This window comes from Hyperolius riggenbachi, chromosome 4 (genome assembly GCF_040937935.1).
Source record: "Hyperolius riggenbachi isolate aHypRig1 chromosome 4, aHypRig1.pri, whole genome shotgun sequence".
In the NCBI taxonomy this organism is placed as follows: Eukaryota; Metazoa; Chordata; class Amphibia; order Anura; family Hyperoliidae; genus Hyperolius; species Hyperolius riggenbachi.
In genome coordinates this window covers 289,453,026-289,472,503 of record NC_090649.1, presented here as the reverse complement: position 1 = coordinate 289,472,503, position 19,478 = coordinate 289,453,026, and the positions used below count along the sequence as shown (strand labels likewise).

Below are 19,478 nucleotides of genomic sequence, written 5' to 3'. Positions count from 1 at the left end.
TTCCACTGCCGAGCCCCGTTGCAGCAATCTGTCTTTAATGGTGACAATACCTTTGGGTCTTCCCAGAAGGCTTTGGAAGTATTCGGGTTACTGAAGAGGAGTGGCTCCATACTGCGCACACGCGATCTATTAAAAATCAATTATCGCTGTTCCTCCAGATGTCCCCCCTGCTAATGCTGCTCTCCCTAGGACCCTATGCAGAGTATTACTACATCAAAGCACTCTGACACCCACCTCCTCAGCCAGAGCATCCCTTTTTCTGTGATGCTAGCACGTGCATGCTGAAGTACACCACCGGGTCACTACAGGCACTGGGAAATGTCAGCACAGAAGATGGACTGTGCTGGCTGGAGAGGTGAGTGTCTGCATGCTTCACTTTGATAATACTCTGCATGGGGCCCCAGGGATAGAACGTTAGTGGGGGGAGGCATCTCTGGCTCTAGGCCCCATACATAGATCCCGCAACTCCAAAGTTAAATAAAGTCCTGTCCGATCGGCTATGTTGGTCAATTACTGCTATAAATTGACTGAAATTATGATTTAGCGGCATGTTGGGGTAACAATGTTTGGCAGATTCAATCCGTGATCAAATCTGCCTGGTAATGTCTCATAGTATATGGGCACCTTATGCCTAGCATAAGTCACTGATTGTTTGACCTTGCCCCAATAATTAGTATAAACAAACTTGTGTCAAGCCAGCTGCTGAGAAAGAAGTAATCTGTAGGCGATATTGTGAGGTTATTGATTTTTTTTTTTGATTTTTTTTTTTCTTTCGTCATCTTGCGATTGAGTTTTCAGTTTTTCATTTGTGAATATTATTATTTTGTTTTGTGGCAAAATACAATAGAGTTTGACATGCAAGTGATATGTGGAAAAAAGCAGAAAGTTGATTTTTATTTTCTTGTGGGGAAAAACAAAAAACAAAAAAATGGAACATGGACAAACAGAAAAGAAATTACTTTTTAAAGGACCCTGAGTGCTAATTAAAAATGGAATTTGGACTTGCCTGGGGCTTCATCCAGCCTCAAGTAGCTTGCAAAGTTCCCCGGTCCTGCTGGTGGCTCCGTTAACCGGCGAAGTCGGCCGTGTGCGCCCCTGCCGCGCATGCTACACGTCATCACGCTCACCGGTGCGGGAGTCCTGCGCATGCATGGTTCAGTCTTAAAGTACCGTGTATGCCTCCCACATCGGCCGGCGTAATGATGCGTAACATGCGCGGCGGGGGAGCACATAGGTGACTGTAGGCTGAGCCGCCAGTGGAACCGGGAGAGGAGCCAGGAGGATGCCAGGCGAGCTCGCAGGTTACTGGGGGCTGGAGGAAGTCCCAGGTAAGTCCAAATTCTTGTGCAGCAGTGCGTGTTTCCCTTCCCATCCATGTCTCTTTCGATTTCCCCCCCCATGTTTGAAGCCTTTGTGGAGTGCAGAGTGTACAATGGAATCATGATGTAATAATAACCGATTCTCCCAGTGCCAGCAGAATTCCATACTTCACTGTCATGTGACCCCAGCATAGGTTCGGATTCTCATGTGAGTAGTTTGAAGCTTTAGGGAAAATGAAATCACAGGTTCCAGCAGAGATAGCCATTACTTACAGACATGCTCACAGTACAGTGTGCACTCTGCACCCCACACGTTTCCAACACATGTTCTATAAAGGGGAGTGAGAAGACCTGCATATTAACTGAGTCTGCTGTTTCACCCAGTGATATATGGTTAAAAGTCTGTTTCTTTGTAAGTATACACTTGAAACTCGAAAAATTAGAATATCATGCAAAAGTTCATTTATTTCAGTAATTCAACTGGTTAAACTAATATATGAAACAGACTCATTACATGCAAAGCATGATATTTTAAGCCCTTTATTTGTTACAATTTTGATGATTATGGTTTACAGCTTATGAAAACTCCAAAATCAAAATCTCAGACCATTAGAAAATGTTCTAGTCTCAAAGTGTCAGACTCTCAGCTAATGAATCCAAAATACCTGCAAAGGGTTCCTATTTCATAAATTAGTTTGACCTTCTAAATTGAATTACTGAAATAAATGAACGTGTGCACAATATTCAATTTTTTTTTAGTTTAACCTATATTTCGAAAAAAACTTTTATGAGCAGATTTCTTTGTCTTTCTGTTTGTACACTCAGTTATGTCATTTGCAATCTGTAGGCTTTTGAAAACAGATCACCATGGTTCACTGACAGAAAGACTAACAGAGGCATCAAAAGAACCATCAAAGAAGATCACCAAGACAGTTCTACTGAGGAGTCTAACCATTTAAAAATGTCTTTGTAAGCACATATCAGTACCAAAATTAAAAATAGAATTGTGGGTACTTATCCATTAGCTGGGCGCATCCTAAAGTCAGCAGCTCCATTCTGCTGAATGGAGCTGCTGACACTGGGGAAAGTGTCGTCCTGTGTAATACAAGTAACTATAGAAAAATGGATATCATTTTAAAGCTCTCTTTCTCCTCTTTCTGGCGACACCTAAATCATCACCCTACCCCTTTTAGTTTTCTCTATTTTCGCGATTGAAATCGCGGCCGCGGCAATTTCAATCGCGAAAATAGAGAAAACTAAAAGGTGTAGGGCGACGGCTTATATATCATTGGAAAGAGGAGAAAGAGAGCTTTAAAATGATATGCATCTTTCCATAGTTTCTGCACTGCTCGGAGTCCCTTTAAATTTAAAATAAAACCATGGAATAGCTAAAAAAAAAAAGTAATTATTAGGAGTAGGAGCATATGTTTACCACTTTAAAGCAGCTAAAATTTGATGTAATTTTTATTACTAGTATAGATAAACAATGCAACTTATCAAATAGCTAGTTGTGCACGAACATCGCAGTAAATGCAATCATGGACGTTATTGGCCATTTTTTTTAACCTTCCATTTCTTTGGCCACGAAGATTACATGGAAACTGTTAGTGTGAACTCTAAAAATCTGACCACCATTCATAAGCTTTGTTGCTAATAACTTTTAAAGGATATAACATTTATAGGTACGAATTGCAAATATTCCTGTTTAATTGACACTTCATGGAATCGATATTGTCATTTAAACCCTGTGAGTGCATTTTACGTGAGGTTTTTTTTTTTTTTTTTCCTTCAATCTGTTTTAAAGCGAACATTTCACTAATTTTAAAATACTCAAACTAGTGACAAACCCATTAAACGTTAAAGCATAGCTGATGTGACATGATAAGATAAACCTATATACTGTACATGCATGCATGTATATATGTGTGATATATATATATATATATATATATATATATATATATATATATGCGCAGTGACAGACCTAGCCTGTTTTTAAACAGGCTAAGGTCACTAGTATATACATATAGTACTAGCCCCAGTGATAAATTGTCTGAAGTTCGAAAACCTTATAAGTAGCCTTTTCTCACTGTTTCTCAGTTGTTTTGGCTTCTATACCGGGAGAGGAGCCAGGAGGATGCCGGGGGGCGGTGGGTAGGGCTCGAGATCCCCCGGCGTCCCCCTGGCTCCTCTCCCAGTCCCACTGGCGGCCCCGTTAATTGACAACTTCCGCCTGAAGTCGCCAGTACGAGTCCCCGCCGCTCACGTTACGCGTCATCACAGCAGCCGGCATGAGAGTCCTGCGCATGCGCTGTTCTCTAACTCTGAACCACGAATGCGCAGGACTTGCTGGCCGCCATGATGACGCGTAGTGTGCGCGGCAGGGACTTGTACTGGCGACTTCAGGCTGGAGGAAGCCCCAGGTACGTAGAAATTTTGATTTTTAAAGCTGCTCGATATACCTTTAAACTGGCAGAAAAATCACACCCAATACATACTCATGTGACTGACCGACTAGGAATGAGCAGGCAGCTGTAGGTTTCTAAAGGGGAGTGTGAGGATCTGTGAATTGAAGCGGCAGATATTTTCCTCTCTCATATTGCTAAAATTACGTTTTTTACAGAAATGTTTTTGATAGTAGATTTTTAATACGTTCTATTAGACATGCCTATGTAAAAACTGGGGCATTTATGTTATTGATCGCTGTCTTTGCAGGAGAGCAGCTCATTAGCAGCACAGCAGTGGCAGTTTTAAAATGATTGTGTGTGTTCTTGTTTAAGTAGTATGGATCTGTTGACCTGTCTGTGATTCTAGAAGCCGGGGGTATAGGAATTACCCCACAGATGACTCCGACGATGCCTCAGATTTATCTTCCGCTGAGAGTGAGACAGTGATTAATGAAGATTCCGCTTCTAAACGCAGCCAGACGCTAACTAAGCCAGCGTGAGTAATAACAGTGGTCATTAATAGAAAGCTGATTGTCATGTAGTGAACGTCCCTCTGCAACCTTACACATCACATTATACATACTATGGTGAGTCTGACTGCATTGCAGCTCTACTGAAAATATTTATATGAAACATGAAAGATCCAATATAATCTCTGTCTGGTTTTGTTTTTTGGTTTCTTTCTGAAGGCATGTGACAAGATCAGCATCACACCAGACCAGTAAAAATGGCTACTTTTAACTTTCCTTTAAACGTGTCTCTAAGAGAACCATTACTGAAGGTTTATCTTTGAGGCCTGCTGAAAAAAACAGCCATTGTCTTAAAGCCTCCATTGGCACAGTCACAGCATTTGCAGTGAAGATGGCTGATTTAAGGCTGTTTTTTCCATATCTTTTTGCATTGAGGTGGGATGCAATGCTCCTGCCGCATCCCTCCGCAATGCAAAAAACGACAATCATATGATCCTGCAGGAGAGTGCCCCAACAAGGTCATATGCGTAGCACCACCCTCTACTCAATGACGTACTCTCTGCTGGGCAGGAGGTACCTCACTGGGTTTCCCGTCGGTCCACGCATCCGCACCGTGATGCACCACACTCCATCGGTAACTCTACACGCATCGCCCATAGACTTTCATTACTTCAAGCACCATGCATTCAGCGCAGTGGTTGCAGTAACGCGCTGTTGCCCTTGTGTTGGATTGGATACTTCCGGCACACCGCAAGGGACTGCAATAAGTGTGAAATTCTCCATAGAATTTCTTTGCTTGGGGCAAAATAGGGTAACGCAATTCAGGTTTACCCTGTAAGTGTAAAAGGGGCCTAAAGTGTATCTTCAGTCACAGAGAGGAGACTACAGTTTTTCAGACTGAAATCCAGAAGCTTGTTAATAAAGAGATAGCTTAAAGAAAACAAGAGCGTGCACCTTCCGTCCAAGGCTGTATTTCCATAGAGTGACAGCATTTCAGTCCATATGCACATAACAGCGCATCAGTGTGCAAAATCCAACACTACGAGTGAACAATGATATTCGGCTTACGTGTCCATCAAGGTGACTGGTCAGTGGGAAGGAGGTGGGTGAAAGGCACAGAGGTGGCAAGCGACAGCCGTTTCGCGTCTCCTGACGCTTGGTCACGCCACGTGCCACTGAAGGAGGACAATGTGAACTTCCGGAGTTAAGACGGGAAATTAATCCCGCACCTTCAGGCTACGTCACTTCCTCCTCGTGAGAGCCCGTTGTCCTGGAAACGGGGACGCTATAGCCGGAGATCCAGCGGGGTGGAGTTACTAACTCCGTCAAACATTACAGGACCTCCCCTGAAAACAGCAGCCGCACTTGCGGTGCTGTATCAAGCCAGTGCTATGCGTTCATTATGCGACCAGTGCTCAAAAAAGGCACACATGCCGCCAATCTTAAACACATAATCAACGCACCAGGATTCGCAAAAAAAAAAAAATATATATATATATATATATATATATATATATATATATATATATATATATATATATATATATATAAAAGCAGGGTCGGCCTGCTAGATCCCCAGCAAGCGCCCCCGCAACCAGGGCATACCGGGACAGGGTGACTCAAACTGTGAACTAAGTGACAGTGTCATTAAAATCACATGAACAGGGAATATTTATATGGCCTGTAAACAAACATTAATACAAACATGTGGACAGTGGCAGGGTTCCTAAATCTTAGGGGAAAAAGACTGAGGGGAAGCACCGCTTGGACAATACGTCTAGAACGATTTAAGTAATTTAAGTAATTGGTAGAGAATTAATGAAAAATTGATAAAAAATAGAGGATAGATAAAAGATTGTTAAGGGGCCGCACAAGCTTGTCCCCAATTTCAATTTACCATACAATCGATATTCCTTATTTTGAACATCATTACACCAATACCGAATTAACCTTTGCGGTGACAAATTACGCGCCTCCCCACCATCCACCCAGCAGGAACATTGCAGGGACAGTACATCATTAACTTCATTAATTAACCAGTGAGTTGCTATACATTTTATGACACAGAGAAACCAGTTAACTTATAAAAAGGCATGTGCAAACTATCTATAATAAACAAAATTCGTTTAAGGGTCTAACATACAGGACAGTTCCGTTTTATCATTCAACCCTAGAGGCCCCATGGCTTCTAATCTCAAGATCAATCTCGTTTCTCTCCTCAACAGTAACCTCATCAGCACTATGGTCATTTCTCATGTGTTCAATCAGACGTGTGCAGCCTTTTCCCGATTTGATTGACCCAATGTGTTCCCCAAATCTTGTCTTCATCGACCTAGTTGTCTGTCCGATATAGAACCGGTTACAGGGACAGATCATGACATAGACAACAAACTTCGTTTGACAGGTAAAGAATTCCTTAACTTGCAACCATTCCCTCCCCACTCGGATATTTTTATGGGTAATCAGCCTTTCACACCATTTACACCGGCCAAATTTGTGATTTCCGCAGGGCAAAGAGGCATTCAAGCAATCTTTATTTCTAGGTGACGCGAACTCGCTGCTAGTCAAAATATTGCCAAGCGTGGGAGCACGCCTAAAGGCCACCCTTGGAGCCTTTCTTGCAATCTTATTCAAATCAGGATCTCTCTTGACCATAGACCAATTTGTGTATATGGCCTTCCTGATACGATCTGCCATCGGTGAAAAATCAAAGGTAAATGTAGTTCTATCAGAACCTTCAACAGTTTTATCTTTAGGGGCCAATAGGGCACTCCTTGTTTGTTTTGTTGCTCTTGCTCTAGATTTGGTCAAGAGGTCCCGATCGTAACCTCTTCTCATAAACCTAGCAGTGAGTTTGTCAGCCTGTACTTCGAAATCACATTCCCTAGCATTGTTGCGTCTTATTCTAAGGTACTGCCCTTAGGGGATAGCATCAATGACTGATCCTGGATGGAAGCTGTGCGCATGTAATATAGAGTTGGTGGCCGTACTTTTTCTGTATCCTTTGGTGAATAGACGGCCGCCTTCCACCATCAGCTTCACATCCAGAAAGGCCATTTCTTGCTCGCTAATCTCATGGGTGAATTGCATGTTCACCTGATTATTGTTGAGATATCGCATGAATTCCACAAATTCCCCTTCTGTCCCCGATCACACCACTAGGATGTCGTCCACGTACCTGGACCAACGTCTAATGCACTCTCGGAACGGATTTTTCTCCAAAAGTACATGAGACTCCTTCCACGCCCCCAAGTACAGATTAGCCTGTAGTCCTGTAATGTTTGACGGAGTTAGTAACTCCGCCCCGCTGGATCTCCGGCTATAGCGTCCCCGTTTCCAGGACAACGGGCTCTCGCGAGGGGGACGTGACGTAGCCGGAAGGGGCGGGATTAATTTCCCATCTTAACTCCGGAAGTTTACATTGTCCTCCTTCAGTGGCACGTAGCGTGACCAAGCGTCAGGAGACGTGAAACGGCTGTCGCTCGCCACCTCTGTGCCTTTCACCCACCTCCTTCCCACTGACCAGTCACCTTGATGGACACGTAAGCCGAATATAGCCGAATATCATTGTTCACTCATAGTGTTGGATTTTGCACACTGATGCGCTGTTATGTGCATATGGACTGAAATGCTGTCACTCTATGGAAATACAGCCTTAGGACCTGTACACACTGAAAAACGCAGGCAAAAACGCAAGCGCATGCGTTTTTAAAGTGCCTGTAGTTTTAAAAACGCATGCGCTTTTGCCTGCGTTTTTTGTGCGTTTGCGTTTTTCTTGTAATTGCTGATTGGCTAAAGAATCCTTTGTTTTTTTTCTAGTTTACATTTCAACAGGAATCAGGACATTGCAGAGTCTTCTGGGATACTGACTTCTGAAAAACGCAGGCAAAAACGCAAGCGCATGCGTTTTTAATGCGTTTTTCATGCGCTGCGCTTAAAAAAGCGCAGCAGGCACTGCGTTTGCGTTTTTTTAAAAACGCATCGCACCAGTGTGTACAAGTCATCACGATTTTCATTCTTTTTCAAAAGACCTTGCGTTTTTAAAAACGCATGCGTTTTTAAAAACGCAACGCAAGCGCAGCAGTGTGTACAGGCCCTTGGACGGAAGGTGCACGCTCTTGTTTTCTTTAAGCTAACTTTTGATCTGTTCCTTTTTGTTGTTAGCGGAGCACACGTCCAGTGACAGTTAGCTCCAGTTTGGAAGTGCAGTTCCACTGGACAGTGAGGGTATTAACTGTGATCTTGACTCACTAGATGGGATGTGCCACACCTTACAACCTTGATCTACCTAGTCATACCATTACTGTTATTAAAGAGAACCAGAGACATCAGAAAAAAGATGTTATACATACCTGGGGCTTCCTCCAGCCCCATCAGCCTGGATCGCTCCCACACCGCCTTTCTCTGCTGCCTATATCCGTCCGTCATTTTGGCCAGTCGACGCAAGCGCAGTGCGCTCCCTCTGTACTGCGCAGGCGCATGCGTAAAGAAATGGAGGGAGTCCCTGTGCTTGTGTACAATTGCCCGTGTCCGCCGGAAGTGAAGGGACCCGGTACCGGCGATAGAGGCAGCGGAGGACTGCGGAGTGGGAGCGATCAAGGCTTATGGGGCTGGAGGAAGCCCCAGGTATGTATAACATCTTTTTTTCATTTTTAAAGACCTCGTCTCTGGTTTCCTTTTAAATGTATATTGATTAAATACATTTATCCTGCAATTTGGCTAAAAGTGCTGCAGACATCTATGCAATGTTCGCTGAAACCAGACTAGTACTTTCCATAGCTGTTGAAAGACCAGGTCAGAAATTGTGACTCTTTACATTATCTCCCTGGCGGTATAGATGGGGCTCACCCAGGGAATCATTCTTGAAAATGGAATAGACAAAGCAGCTTTAAGGAAGGGTTTAGGGCTTTTTGGTTTGCGGTTTTCACATTAGACCCTTGCTTGGCACGTTTTGGTAAGTTACGGGCAAAAATGTCATGAAAATTAATTGAACCACGTTTTGCACATAAACCCAACAGAGATTGAACGTCAGGGAGGTTAAGCAGAGGGCCATGGCTGCTCTTCACTTAAAAAAAATTAAGTAGCTAAAGTTATTTTTAGTATACATTATAAAAGCGCTGCGTAATATGTTGGCGCTTTATAAATACAATAAATAAATAAATAAAAGCAGTTGCAGTGTTAGTTATAGATATTCTTTTTATTTAGCGCAGCAGCACATCACAGAAAATCAACACCACACAAGAGGCTGAAAATCAGTGAAGAAGAAGGAAACAACTCTGTAAGTAACAAATGTCAAATTTAATGTATTTTTTGTGAGATGATTTAACAGTAATATTTGTAGGAGGTTCTTATTTTCTTTAAATGTTTACGGATGTTTCTGCCTTACGTGTTTCTAGACAATAACAAACAGAATCATTTACAGCGGTTCAGAGAATGAAGACGAACAAAGAAGCTGTCACACAGACTCTGGTAAAAATAATTTTATATATATACTGTACGTACAATTTGTTTCTTTATTCCTCAATCTGGAGAAATGAGTGATGCATATTATTACCGTATACTGGCAGCACACCAAATCACACTAATGGCAGGCTATCCAATCACAACAATGACATATTTACATCAAGGAAGCTAATAAGAAGCTGGATCAATGAAATCATCGTGTTTAGTGGACATTGACTACCCTAAAGTGTTTAAAAGGTACCTGAGATGAATGAAGTCAAAGAAAAAAATGTTACATACCTGGGACTTCCTCCAGCTGCCTTCAAGCTAATCGGTCCCTCGCTGCCCCCCTTCGCCGCCTAGATCGTCCAGTAGATGCCGCCTTATCTTCGCCAGTCGGCGCAGTCCGGCTGCACATGCTCCCACGGCTGGGAACGTTCTGCACCTGTGCAGTAGTGCTGTGCAGGCAAAGAACGCTCCCAGTGACAAGGGCTCGTGGTTGGGCCGCACATGTGCAGTACACCCCGATTGGTAAAGATAACGGGGCATCTATCAGATGATCTAGGTGGCGGAGGAGGGCGGCAAGAGATCGATTAGCCTAAAGGGCGCTGGAGGAAGCTCTAGGTATGTATATTTTTTTCTATTACTTCATCTCAGGTTTACGTTAACCACTTCGCTTCCAGACCTTGTTTTCCCCTTATTGACCAGAGCAATTTTGACGTTTTAGCTATGTCCCTTTTTAATCAGCCATAACTTTATCCCTACTCACGACACCTAAATGATCTAGGTATCGTTTTTTTCAGGACAAACTAGACTTTCATTGGCGGGTATTTTGTCCCTAGACCAAAAAAGTTTTCTATGCATTTTAATGGGAAAAAGAGGGGAAAAATGAAAAAAATGCATTTTTGCTCAGTTTTTATCAATTCCAGTTTAAAAATAAAAAGTGCCACAGAAGATAAAAACATGTCACCAGTATTCTGTTCCCCCAGTATAGATAGCAAAATGTGTCCCAAGTATCAGACCCCCCCCTATAGCCAGATGTGTCCCCAATATCAGTCACCCCCAGTATAGCCCGATGTGTCCTCTGTTTGGCACCTCCCAGTATAGATAGACAGATGTATCCCCAGGATTACTGCCCCTCATTATAACTAAATGTGTCCCCAGGAATAGTGGTCCCCCATTATAGCCAGATGCGCCCTCAGGATTAGCGGGTGCACCCTGGATTAGGGCCCCCACCATTATAGCCAGATCTGCCCCCAGTATAAAATTATGCACATAATTAAAATTGTATCCCCTCTTACTTTATCCTCCCCCCCCCCCAGCTGCACATTTTACCCCCCACCAGGGGTTCAACAACCCCCATAAGGGCCAGCCCGATGTCCCTCCCCCCACCCAGGCAGCCCCCTCGGTGGCCAGATCTGTAAAAAAAGGATTAGAAAGCAGCCTGACTCACCTTTTCCTGTTCCAGCGATCAGCCTGCAGCCCTGTGATGCCGGTTACCGGGGCCCGGCTTGATGACGTCATCAAGCCGGGACTCGGCTATTCAGCATCACAGGGCTGCGTGCAGAGCGGCGATCGGAGGCTCCTGCTGCAGGCTGATCGCTGGAACAGGAAAAGGTGAGTCAGGCTGCTTTCTAATCCTTTTTTTTTTTTTTTACAGATCTGGCCACCGAGGGGAGAGGTGAAGGATCACAGCTGTTTGCTACAGCGGTGATCGTTCATCCGCGGGGGGGTTACTAATTGGCTACAAGGGAACATTTTTCCTTTCATCAATTAGTATTGCAGCTGTTAGTGCCGGGAGGTGCGCTCTGAAGCGCACCTGTTCCTGCACAACAGGGCTGCAAGCAGATCAGTATATCCACGTCGCTGTGGCTTGGAGAGAGCCACAGCTGACGTAGATATACTGTATCAAAGGAGAAAGTGGTTAATGTTGATACAGCCACTAAAATGTTGCCTCATTCTATATTGCGCTGCGCATGCGCATTATGTCAGGTCGGTGCCTTGTGACCACACTCCCCACTCGTCTCCTATGTGCATGAGCGAGAAGCGCGGTCACAAGGTGCCGACCTGACATACGGTGCAGCGGTATGTCCGGGTCAGAAGGCGCCGATCTGCTTTCTGACATGGGGGCTTTTACAGAGTGACGGAATGTTACGCCGGGACATGGGAGGTGCGGTAAGCATCTGCTCACCTCCCCCACACACATATGGTGTCTAGCAATATATTTAGCCCGGCACCCGCTGATGACGTAATTGCGACAGGCCGGAGCGATCAACAAGCCATTCATATAGGCGGGTCATTTGTAAATGAATTCCACAAGATATCAGAAGGTGTCCTGGGGTATCTATTAACTGTAGATCCTTTAAAATAACCCCGCTGTGGGTCTTTTCCTCCCTATTTGATCTTACTACCTATTGGAGCACTGGCTGTATTCAATAACAAGGCTTTCTCGGTTGGAAACCCAGTCATGCACATCCCTGCCTGACCTGTCCACTGCTACACCTTTGGGAACACTCACACTGCGACTTAACCCCTTTCACCTCAGCCATGCCTTTCTCACTCCAGCTATATTCCTGTTGGACCAATAGAACTGAGGGTAGGCATATTTCACAGGTAGAGGAAAATCATAAAAGATGATTTGACTTGCCTGTGCTGAAGAAAGCCTGGTTTCTGCCATTAGCTGGTGCTGCTGTGTTTTTAAAGCTGTGTACTATACTGTATAGCCTTACTGGCAGATGGGGATGCAGTGACTCACCACATGGCCTCTTTTTAAGTCCTGTGTAGGTCACTAGTTGGTGCCTCAATGGATTAGTCTTGTTTTTACAGCACATTCCAAAAATGCACAATCAGTTTGAATGCTGATGAGTTTGGAGACCAAAGAAACTAATTTTTCAGACCAAATCATCTTCTTCTATTGCTCCATAGGTCTGTTCTGATGCGCATGCACACATGGTAAACGCTTTTGGCAATAGACAGGGGTCAACCCTTCTATGGTTGTGCAGCACCGTACACAAGTGTATTTAGGCACTGTGTTTTCTGACACCATCTTCTCGTGGCCAGAAGTTTTTCACCATTATATGTTACAGTAGCTCTTCTAAGGGTCTTTACACCCAACGTGCATCCATAAGTATTTTTCACTTGTCCTTTCTTGGACCACTTTGTTTTGTCCTGTCTATTGCATACTGGGAACTCTGCACAAGACCTGTTATTTGGGAGATGGTCTGCTTGTGAGAAGATTTAATGTTGTTGAAGATCGCAGGATGTCTACCACAGTAGGGACTATGGTACCAGTCATATAAACAAGATACATGGTGATATTCCCCAAAAAATCTACTTGTTCTGAAAACTAAACATAGCTTTGTATCATAATTGACACATATTTTCACACCATTACGATAGATAGACAAAATTGTATTGTTGGGAGTTAAAAGATCCCCAAAAGTTTCAGTCATGACATTAGTTTAGATACACTTTCAGAGTGTGATTCACTGATTCCTGTCATGTTAGCAAAAATTGTCAAAATCTGCCTAGCTGAAGCAGATTATTCTACTGATACGCAGGGTGGCTGCTGCTTTCCATGGAGCTGTCAATCAAACAATCTGTCTCTTTACTTTATTCTGATTACATGTAATCCTAGGCATTATTCAGAATGCTGACTAGAAACTTAAAGAATTCTTAGAAGTTTATTTTTGACAACTTATGACGGTACAACATTTGTAATATATATGCATTATAGATGTTATGTTTATTCAATGCCCAATCCAGTGAAGCATCATGGAAGTATTCTATTTAAAGGGAACCTGAAATAAGACGAATACAGGAAGCTGCCATCTTTATTCTGCTATAAACCATGCCAGCTACCTGACTTCTGTGCTTATGCTCTGCCTTTAATACTTTCTTGGTCACTGGCCCAGAATGAACGTACAGATCAGATGCTTTGACTCTGGTCTGACTCCATTGTTGCAGGTGTACAACTGAAACAACAAAAGCTGAAAAGTTCAGCATGGCAGCCAGGCATCTAGCATTGTTTAAAGCAGTGGTTCCCAACCTTTTCCGGCCCGGGGAACACTGTCTGACCAAATTTTTCTCCGGGGAACGGCGCGGGGGAGGGGGGTGCGGTCCCCGGTTGTTTGCGCGACCTAGTCGACAGTGCCGTGCGCAGCAGGCTATGGGGGGGGGGGGGGGGACCTGGGGTGCGGCTACATAGCTAGCATAGTTTCCCCAGTGTAGGGAGTTTAGTTGCCTCAGTGTAGCTAGTATAGTGCCCTAGTATAGTGCCCCAGTATAGTGCCCCAGTATAGCCAGAATAGTGCCCCAGTATAGCCAGAATAGTGCCCCAGTATAGCCAGAATAGTGCCCCAGTATAGCTAGTATAGTGCCCCAGTATAGCCAGTATAGTACCCCAGTATAGCTCCCCAGTATAGCTAGTATAGTGCCCCAGTATAGCCCCCCAGTATAGCTAGAATAGTGCCCCAGTATAGCCAGTATAGTGCCCCAGTATAGTGCCCCAGTATAGCGCCCCAGTATAGCTAGTATAGTGCCCCAGTATAGCCAGAATAGTGCCCCAGTATAGCCAGAATAGTGCCCCAGTATAGCTAGTATAGTGCCCCAGAATAGTGCCCCAGTATAGCCAGTATAGTGCCCCAGTATAGCCCCCAGTATAGCTAGTATAGTGCCTCAGTATAGCCAGTATAGTGCCCCAGTATAGCCAGAATAGTGCCCCAGTATAGTGCCCCAGTATAGCCAGTATAGTGCCCCAGTATAGCCAGTATAGTGCCCCAGTATAGCCAGTATAGTGCCCCAGTATAGCCAGAATAGTGCCCCAGTATAGCTAGTATAGTGCCCCAGAATAGTGCCCCAGTATAGCCAGTATAGTGCCCCAGTATAGCCAGTATAGTGCCCCAGTATAGCCCCCCAGTATAGCTAGTATAGTGCCCCAGTATAGCCAGAATAGTGCCCCAGTATAGTCAGTATAGTGCCCCAGGATAGCCTGTATAGTGCCCCCCGCCCGTCCCCGCCGCTGTTATTGCCTTAACAGCTGCCGCTCCTCCCCTCTCCGGCGCGTGTATATTCAAGCAGCGTATCTCCGGCTGCTCTGTGTGAATGCGGAAGGAAGCAGGGCAGCGGCTTCCTGTAACGGCGATATGTATCGCCGTTACTATGGAAACCAAGCCCTGCCTCCTGCGCATCACACAGAGCAGCCGGAGATACGCTGCTACAATAAACACATGCGCTGGAGAGGGGAGAGCGGCTGCTGCTAAGGTAATAGCAGCGGCGGCCGCGGGGACGTTCGGGAGGGAGGATAAGAGGACGGCACACCAGGCAACACTAGTGTGCCGCGGAACACTGGTTGAAAAATGCTGATTTAGGGCTGGTTCAGACGGACGCTTGCAGAGCGTTTACAGCCAGCGTTCAGGGCTTGGTGTTAAACGCTCCCATTCAAGTGAATGGAAGCGTTTGTACCAAGCTTTCAAGCGCGTTTACACAAACGCGGCGTTTGGGTCCCGATTTTCCCTGGCGTTCAAGGAGCCCCTGGAAGCTACATGTAGCTTCCAGGGGAGGTTAACCGCGACGGCTAATGTCCCCCTAGGGGAAGAAAAAACGCGACCGCATCCAAACGCACACGAACGCTGCTGAACGCGACGCCAGCAAACGCAACGCCTCCAAACGTCCGTCTGAACCAGCCCTTAAGGGAATTAAGATTGCTGCCCCCGAATTACTCTCACTTCATGTTCCCTTTGTCAGGATATGACGGATACAGTAAGCCACATTTACAAAAATTTGATTTTAAACTGCAGGTTAGTGGACTTACATGCCCCCCCCCCCCCCCCCCCAAAAAAAAAAAAGTTAGATACATGCCCAAGTAGAGAGATGCCACTGGAGGATCCAAAGGATTCCCATGTCCTTTTTGCAGTGGGAGATGGAAAAACAGAGGAAATCCACCTGCTGGTCAAGCACCAGTAATCCTGTGTTATTCCTCCGAATAGAAACCTGCAGCAAGTATTCACTATAAGCAGCAACACCTGATTACTGCTGTATGGCCAGCAAGTGGATTTTCTCAGCTTTTCCAGCTCCCAGTCCGACACTGCCTTCTTGTCCCCACTATCATTGACCAGGACCCTCTTGTTCACAGCCACACTGTCCTGCGCACACAAATGCGACTTTGGCTTACTGTGCAGGCACGGACGTGCTTGCACAGTAGGCTACGCTCGTACACTTAAAGGACTTACTTCGGCCAGGACGGTAAAAAAAGTTAAATACCTATTTCGTTTTATGATCCTTAGGCAGTCTCGCGTGCTTTATGTACGCGAGACTGCCATGAATGAGGTCGGAGCTGGAGGAGGACTTAGAGCTGCGCAGCCGCACTTGCGGCTGTGAGAACTGCGCGGCCGGACCTGGCGGCCATCTTCAGTGGGGAAGCTGAGGACGACCCGAGGGATCGGGTCGGTACCCCCCACGAGCCTGGCAATTGCTATACAAACACGGCGAAATGAAAGGGGGGATGCAGATGGAGTCCCCTAAGGATCATAAAATGAAATAGGTATTTAACTTTTTTTTACCGTCCTGGCCTCGTAAGTCCTTTAAGGGACCACAACCACAAGAACATATCCAAGAAGCTCTTTTTGGATATGTTCAGAGGGACCCTGCACAGCAATGGTGGGCTTGTGGGTGGCCCAGGCAGCCTCTGGACCATCCCAGAGACTTTCCTAAAAATCTAACTTTTCTTTTGGGCATGTTAAAGGGAATTATTTTTGGGACATCTTGGGTATTACAATGGGATGCGAAAGTTTGGGCAACCTTGTTAATCTTCATGATTTTCCTGTATAAATCGTTGGTTGTTACGAGAAAAAAAAATGTCAGTTAAATATATCATATAGGAGACACGCAGTGATATTTGAGAAGTGAAATGAAGTTTATTGGATTTACAGGAAGTGTGAAATAATTGTTTAAACAAAATTAGGCAGGTGCATAAATTTAGGTACCACAAAAAAAATGAAATCAATATTTAGTAGATCCTCTTTTTGCAGAAATTACAGCCTCTAAACGCCTCTGTAGGTTACAATGAGAGTCTGGATTCTGGTTGAAGGTATTTTGGACCATTCCTCTTTACAAAACATCTCTCTTTCATTCAGGTTTGATGGCTTTCCAGCATGGACAGCTCTCTTTAAAGCAGCCCATACACTCAGCCGATTTTCTGGCCGACCGATCGATCCCGATCGATCGATCAATCGATTGCAAATCGGTTGGCCAATCGACCGATCGATGGCCGATTTCGATCGATTTCGATGGATTTCCATCGAACTTGCAGGGTGGAAAATTTAGGTCGATCTGAAGAGATTGCTTATCAGTTTGCATTGGCCTTAATGGAAATCTGATGGCAAAAAAATGCCATCAGATCGAATTTCAATAGATTTCAAACTGAAATCTGTTGGAATTCTATCCTGGTAAAAAATGTTCTAAAAACGCATCAGATAGACCATCAGATGCATTTCTTATCTATCTGCTGCCAATCTGACGAGTGTATGGGCACCTTAACTTATACCACAGATGTTCAATTATATTCAGGTCTGGGGACTGAGATGGCCATTCCAGAATGTTGTACTTCTGCATGAATGCCTTAGTGAATTTTGAGCAGTGTTTAGGGTTGTTGTCTTGTTGAAAGATCCAGCTTCGGTGCAGCTTCAGTCACTGATTCCTGGACATTGGTCTGCAGAATCTGCTGATACTGAATGAAATCCATGCGTCCCTCAACTTTGACAAGATTCCCAGTCCCTGCACTAGCCACACAGCCCCACAGCATGATGGAACCACCACTATATTTTACTGAAGGTAGCAGGTGTTCTTCTTGGAATGCTGTGTTCTTTTTTCTCCATGCATAACGTCCCTTGTTATGCCCAAATAACTTAATTTTAGTTTCATCAGTCCGCAGCTCCTTATTTCAAAATTAAGCTAACTTGTCTAAATGTGCTTTAGCATACCTCAAGCGGCTCTGTTTGTGCTACGGGCGGAGAAAAGGCTTTCTCTGCATCACTCTCGCATACAGCATCTCCTTGTGTAAAGTGAGCCGAATGGTTGAATGATGCACAGTGACTCCATCTGCAGCAATATGATGTTGTAGGTCTTTGGTGCTAGTCTGTGGGTTGACTCTGACTGTTCTCACTATTTGTCGCTTCTGTCTATCCGAGATTTTTTTTGGTCTGCCACTTCGAGCCTTAACTTGAACCGAGCGTGTGGTTTTCCATTTCCTCAAAAAGTTCCTAACTGTGGAAACAGACAGCTGAAATCTCTGAGACAGCTTTCTGTATACTTCCCCTAAACCATGATGGTGAACAATCTTTGTCTTGAGGTCATTTGAGAATTGTTTTGAGACCCCCATGTTGCTACTCTTCAGAGAAAATTAAAAGAGGAGGGAAACTTACACTTGCCCCCTTAAATACTCTTTCTCATAATTGGATTCACCTGTGCATGTAGATCAGGGGTCACTGAGCTTATCAAGCCAATTTGAGTTCCAATAATTAGCTCTAAATGTTTTGGAATCAATAAAATGACAACCGTGCCCAAATTTATGCACCTGCCTAATTTTATTTAAACAATTATTGCACACTTTCTGTAAATCCAATAAACGTCATTTCACTTCTCGAATATCACTGTGTGTGTCTTCTATATGATATATTTAAGTGACTTTTTTATTGTAACAACCAACGATTTATACAGGAAAATCATGATGATTAACAAGGTTGCCAAACTTTGCATCCCACTGTATTTACTTGGCACTTTGGGGAATGATTTCTTTGTCTTTAGCACTCTACTTACATTTGTTATTCCTGTGTATTTTACTATTAAAAGGACACGTAGACAAGACAGTTAGAAGATGTGGATCGCCTTGTTTCAAGATGGAACGCAGACTTAAACAAATGCATCAGGAGCATGTTCGTTTGACTGAGAAGGTCTTAGCTGTAGAACAGCAATCTTTACAGAAACTTTCTGAAATAACAACTACATTAACCACCTTAAGCAGCTACGTCATGAAGACACAGAAACCCCAAAGAGCTTCAAGTTTGCCATTTCTGGATGCAGCAAGAAGTCAGCAAAATGAGATGCCGAGTTCCCAAAGCAGCCATCGTGGACTATGGTCTGATGCTTCAACGAATCATTCTCCCAAAAGAGAATATGAATCTTAGCATATGCTTTCATTTCCCTTTACAACCCATCAAACAGATGATTTGTGGACATCCCCCATCAACCTCTATCCAGGGCCATCTTACACCATGCTTCTAACCGGGCCTTAAAGGGACACTTAAGTCAAACAAAAAAAATGAGTTTTACTCACCTAGGGCTTCCAATAGCCCCCTGCAGCTGTCCGGTGCCCTCGCCGTCTCCCTCCGATCCTCCTGGCCCCGCCAGCAGCCACTTCCTGTTTCGGTGACAGGAGCTGACAGGCTGGGGACGCAAGTGATTCTTCGCATTCCCAGACACATTAGCACCCTCTATGCTGCTATATGGTATATGATATATGCTATAGCAGCATAGATGGCGCTATTGTGGCAAGGAACGCAAATAATCACTCGCGTCCCCAGCCTGTCAGCTCCTGTCACCGAAACAGGAAGTGGCTGCCGGCGGGGCCAGGAGGATCGGAGGGAGATGGTGAGGGCACCGGACAGCTGCAGCGGGCTATTGGAAGCCCCAGGTGAGTAAAACTCATTTTTTTTGTTTGACTTAAGTGTCCCTTTAAGATTTGCTCTTCTCTCTAGCAACCTCATGAGGACATTTTAACAGTACCTATTCCTAGTTACTTTAAT

The 19,478-nt window shown here is 44.5% G+C and overlaps 1 protein-coding gene across 5 annotated transcripts in view; it reads left to right on the top strand.

Moving 5' to 3' along the window:
• The window catches only part of LOC137503847 (heat shock factor protein 1-like), a 164,279-nt gene extending 145,294 nt beyond the window's left edge, over positions 1–18,985 (top strand). For 4 of the 5 annotated variants that reach the window (XM_068231388.1, XM_068231385.1, XM_068231387.1 and 1 more), the window contains 5 exons: positions 2,167–2,288; positions 4,134–4,262; positions 9,442–9,514; positions 9,633–9,705; positions 18,526–18,985. In XM_068231388.1, coding sequence (XP_068087489.1) covers positions 2,167–2,288; positions 4,134–4,262; positions 9,442–9,514; positions 9,633–9,705; positions 18,526–18,860 — 732 coding nt within the window. In that variant the 3' untranslated portion in view covers positions 18,861–18,985. The remainder of the gene's footprint in view (positions 1–2,166; positions 2,289–4,133; positions 4,263–9,441; positions 9,515–9,632; positions 9,706–18,525) is intronic. The other variant, XM_068231386.1, reaches the window with a different exon arrangement.
• The last annotated feature ends 493 nt before the right edge of the window (positions 18,986–19,478 follow it).